Genomic DNA, 3,887 nt, shown 5'->3' with positions numbered 1-3,887 from the left:
GTTAGTTTATCTGATACAGCAAAGCTCTTCCCACACAGATTYCAGATATAAGGTTTCTCTCCAGTGTGTATGCGCTGGTGTCTAATCWGGGTGGAAGCTACAGCAAAGCTCTTTCCACACTGATCACAGCTATAAGGCTTCTCTCCWGTGTGTACACGCTGGTGTATGGTTAGGGCTCCTGCATTAACAAAGTTTTTCCCACAATCAAGGCAGGGGTAAGGCTTCTCCCCTTCATAAATTCTCAGATGATATTTGAAGGTGTTATATGCAGCAAAYCTCTTCCCACACTGATCACAGCTATAAGGCTTCTCTCCTGTGTGTGTTCGCTGGTGTGCAGTCAGGTTGGAAGCTCGAGCAAACCTCTTCCCACACTGATCACAGCTATAGGGCTTTTCTCCTGTGTGTTTTCGCTGGTGAATTATGAAGGACCTCCGTGTAGTGAAACTCTTCCCACAGTCAGAGCAGCTGTGGTGAGATTMCTTCTCTGTACGTCTGTGCTGGTGTTTGAGGTGTTCTGATTGGGAGAGARTKTTCTCTGTCACGTCAGCAWCATGATGTTGTTGAGGCTCCCCAGATGATAAGTCCCTCCCACTGAGAGAACGARGGTTAMGYGTGTCCCCTGTGAAACAAAATACATTTAATAACTAGGTTTTGGAAATATGAGTCCATAAACAAATATCAACAATATATTACTCAGTGGACAGTTTATTAGGTACGCTACCCCGTTCATGAAAATAGGTCACTCCTACAGACAGACTCCTACAGACGTGGCTATGGCTTGCTATATAAAGCAGACAGACAGGCAGGCAGAGACATTAAGTTCCTGTTTGATTGATCATCAGAATGGGCAAAACAAGTGACCTAAGCGACTGAGCGTGGTATGYTCGCCGGTGCCAGGCGCACCGGATCCAGTATCTCAGAAACAGCCGCTCTCCTGGACTTTTCACACACGACAGTGTCTAGAGTTTACTAAGAATGGTGCATCAAAAAAGCAAACATCCAGTCAGCGGCAGTCCTGTTGGTGTAAACAGCTCATTGACCAGAGAGGTCGCAGGAGAATGGCAAGAATCGTGCAAGCTAACAGGCGGGCCACAAACAGACAAATAACGGCAGTGTATCTGAACATTGTCGCATCTGAACATTGTTGCTGACCAAACCCAATAGAGTATCTTTAGGATGAGATGGAACGGGCTGTTGGCAGTATGAATGTGCTGCCGTCCAATCTGTAGCAACTGCATGATACCATCGCGTCAGCATGAACCAACAACATCCCTGTGGTACGTTTCCGATACCTTGTAGAATACACGCTCCGGACAATTCAAGCTGTTTTGGAGGCAAAGGGGGGTCCGTTCCGGAACTAAATGGGCGTACCTAACAAACTGGCCACTGAGTATATATTGTTTATCAATCAATTAACAGAAGTTACAGAAGCAGATTGTAGTCTCKTCCACCCCCCCACTGTTCTTACTTGATGAAATCAAATCTCCATCTCCCTCCTCGTGTCCTTCTCTCACAGTTCCACTCTGCCCTGGTGTTTTCCTGCAGTCGACCAGCCGCACAGACACCRTCTTCAGARCCAGCAGTAAGGCGCTACCAGGAGAGTTGTGACCKYGGGACTCCGGCAGGMTGGAGGGGGACGGGCTAGCACTGTTCTGGTGACCACAGGAAGTATTGTACATAGAATATCATTAGACCAATTTGTTTTATTACTTTAGTCCAAATCTCTGATTGATGGCTGTATCCTTATAATATCCTTTCTCCTGAAGTGTGTCATCGTTCACTACTTTCCACAAATGTACGTTTAAAAAAAAAAAAAAAACTTTGGCACATTTTTCAAATGGAAGATGTTTATATTTTTTCACTCTTAAACAAATGTCAAAACTGATAACTCTTAATGCCCCGTCTGATGTTCAGAACCTATGAGGATTAATTGGAGTTCACCCCTGAGTTAATATTGATTGATGCAAGATGGCGCAGACAGAGATGATCACCTCGCTTCGAGTCCTTAGGAAACTATGCATGTTTTTTATGTATTATTTCTTACCCCCAAGAAATCTTAAGTCTTATTACATACAGCTGGGAATAACTATTGGATATAAGAGCGACGTCAACTTACCAACATTACGACCAGGAATACGACTTTCCCGAAGCGGATCCTTAGTTTGGACCACCACCCAGGACAGTGGATCTAATCCCAGAAGCCTACCCAAAACAATGTCGCCGCAGAACAGGCAGACGGAGCGGCCTCCTGGTCAGGCTCCGTAGGCGTGCACTTTGCTCACCGTTTCCAAGTATACTACTTGCCAATGTCCAGTTGCCTTCCAGAGGGATTGCCTTCCAGAGAGACATCAAAGATTGTAAACATTCTCTGTTTCATGGAAACATGGCTCTCTCGGGATATGTTGTCAGAGTCGGTTCAGCCAACGGGCTTCTTCATGCGTCGCACCGACAGAGATAAACACCTCTCTGGGAAGAAGAAGGGCAGGGGTGTATGCTTCATGATTAAAATTCATGGTGTAATCATAACAACATACAGGAACTCAAGTCCTTCTGCTCACCCAACCTTGAATTCCTTACAATCAAATGCCGGCCATATTATCGCCCAAGAGAATTCTCATCAGTTATCACAGCTGTGTATATACCCCCTCAAGCAGACACCACGACGGTCCTCAAGGAACTTCTCTGGACTCTATGTAAACTGGAAACCATATATTCTCGGGCTGCATTTATTGTAGCTGGGGATTTTAGCAAATCACATTTGAGAACAAGGCTACCTAAATTCTATCAACATATCGATTGCAGCACGGGCAATACACTCGATCCTGCTACTCTAACTTCCACGATGCATACAAGGTCCTTCTCGCCCTCCCTTCGGCAAATCCGACCACGACTCCATCTTGCTCCTACCGTCTTAAAGGCAGAAACTCAAACAGGATGTACCCATGACTAGCACCATTCAATGCTGGTCTGACCAATCGTAATCCACGATTCAAGATTGTTTTGATCACGCCGATTGGGAAATGTTCCGGTCAGCCTCAGAACAACATCGACTCGGTGAGTGAGTTTATAAGGAAGTGCATTGGAGATGTTGTACCCACTGTGACTATTAAAACCTACCCTATCCAGAAACTGTGGATGGATGGTGGTATTCGGGCATAACTGAAAGCGCGAACCACCGCATTTAACCACTGGGAATATGGCCGAATACAAACAGTGTAGTTATTCCCTCCGCAAGGCAATCAAAACAAGCAAAATGTCAGTATAGTGACAAAGTGGAGTCGCATTTCAACGGCTCAGAACACGAGACGTATGTGGCAGGGTCTACAGGCAATTACGGACTACAAAAAGAAAACCAGCTACGTCACGGACAACGACGTCTCGCTTCCAGACAAAATAAACACCTTTTTGCCCGCTTTGAGGATAATACAGTGCCACAGTCGCGGCCGCTAACAAGGACTGCCCCCCTCCTTCTCCGTGGCCGACGTGAGTAAGACATTTAAACGCGTTAACCTTGCAAGGCTGCTGGCCAGACGGCATCCCTAGCCGCGTCCTGGTGTGTTTACGGACATATTCAATCGCTCCCTATCCAGTCTGCTGTCCCCACATGCTTCAAGATGGCCACCATTGTTCCTGTACCGAAGAAGGCAAAGATAACTGAACTAAATGACTACCGCCGTAGCACTCACTCTGTCATCATGAAGCGCTTTGAGAGACTAGTCGGGGATCATATCACCTCCAGTTACCTGCACCCTAGACCCACTTCAGTTTTGCATACCTCCCAACTGCCACAGACATGCAATCACCATCCACTGCCCTATCCATCTGTAAGAATACCTATGTAAGATGTTGTTCATTGACTACAGCTCAGCATACACACCATAGTAACC

At 46.2% G+C, this 3,887-nt stretch overlaps 1 protein-coding gene across 1 annotated transcript in view; it reads right to left on the bottom strand.

Annotated features, from left to right (window-relative positions):
• Positions 1–5: 5 nt before the first annotated feature.
• The window catches only part of LOC139026243 (zinc finger protein 3-like), a gene marked incomplete at its 3' end in the record, with an annotated part of 23,726 nt that continues 19,844 nt past the window's right edge, over positions 6–3,887 (bottom strand). The window contains exons 2-3 of the mRNA XM_070441528.1: positions 1,469–1,652; positions 6–619 (exon numbers count right to left, since the gene is read on the bottom strand). Of these exons, the coding sequence (XP_070297629.1) occupies positions 6–619; positions 1,469–1,652 (798 nt within the window). The remainder of the gene's footprint in view (positions 620–1,468; positions 1,653–3,887) is intronic.

This window comes from Salvelinus sp. IW2-2015, unplaced genomic scaffold (assembly GCF_002910315.2).
Source record: "Salvelinus sp. IW2-2015 unplaced genomic scaffold, ASM291031v2 Un_scaffold4194, whole genome shotgun sequence".
NCBI classification, from domain to species: Eukaryota; Metazoa; Chordata; class Actinopteri; order Salmoniformes; family Salmonidae; genus Salvelinus; species Salvelinus sp. IW2-2015.
This window is presented reverse-complemented; position numbering and strand designations above follow the sequence as displayed.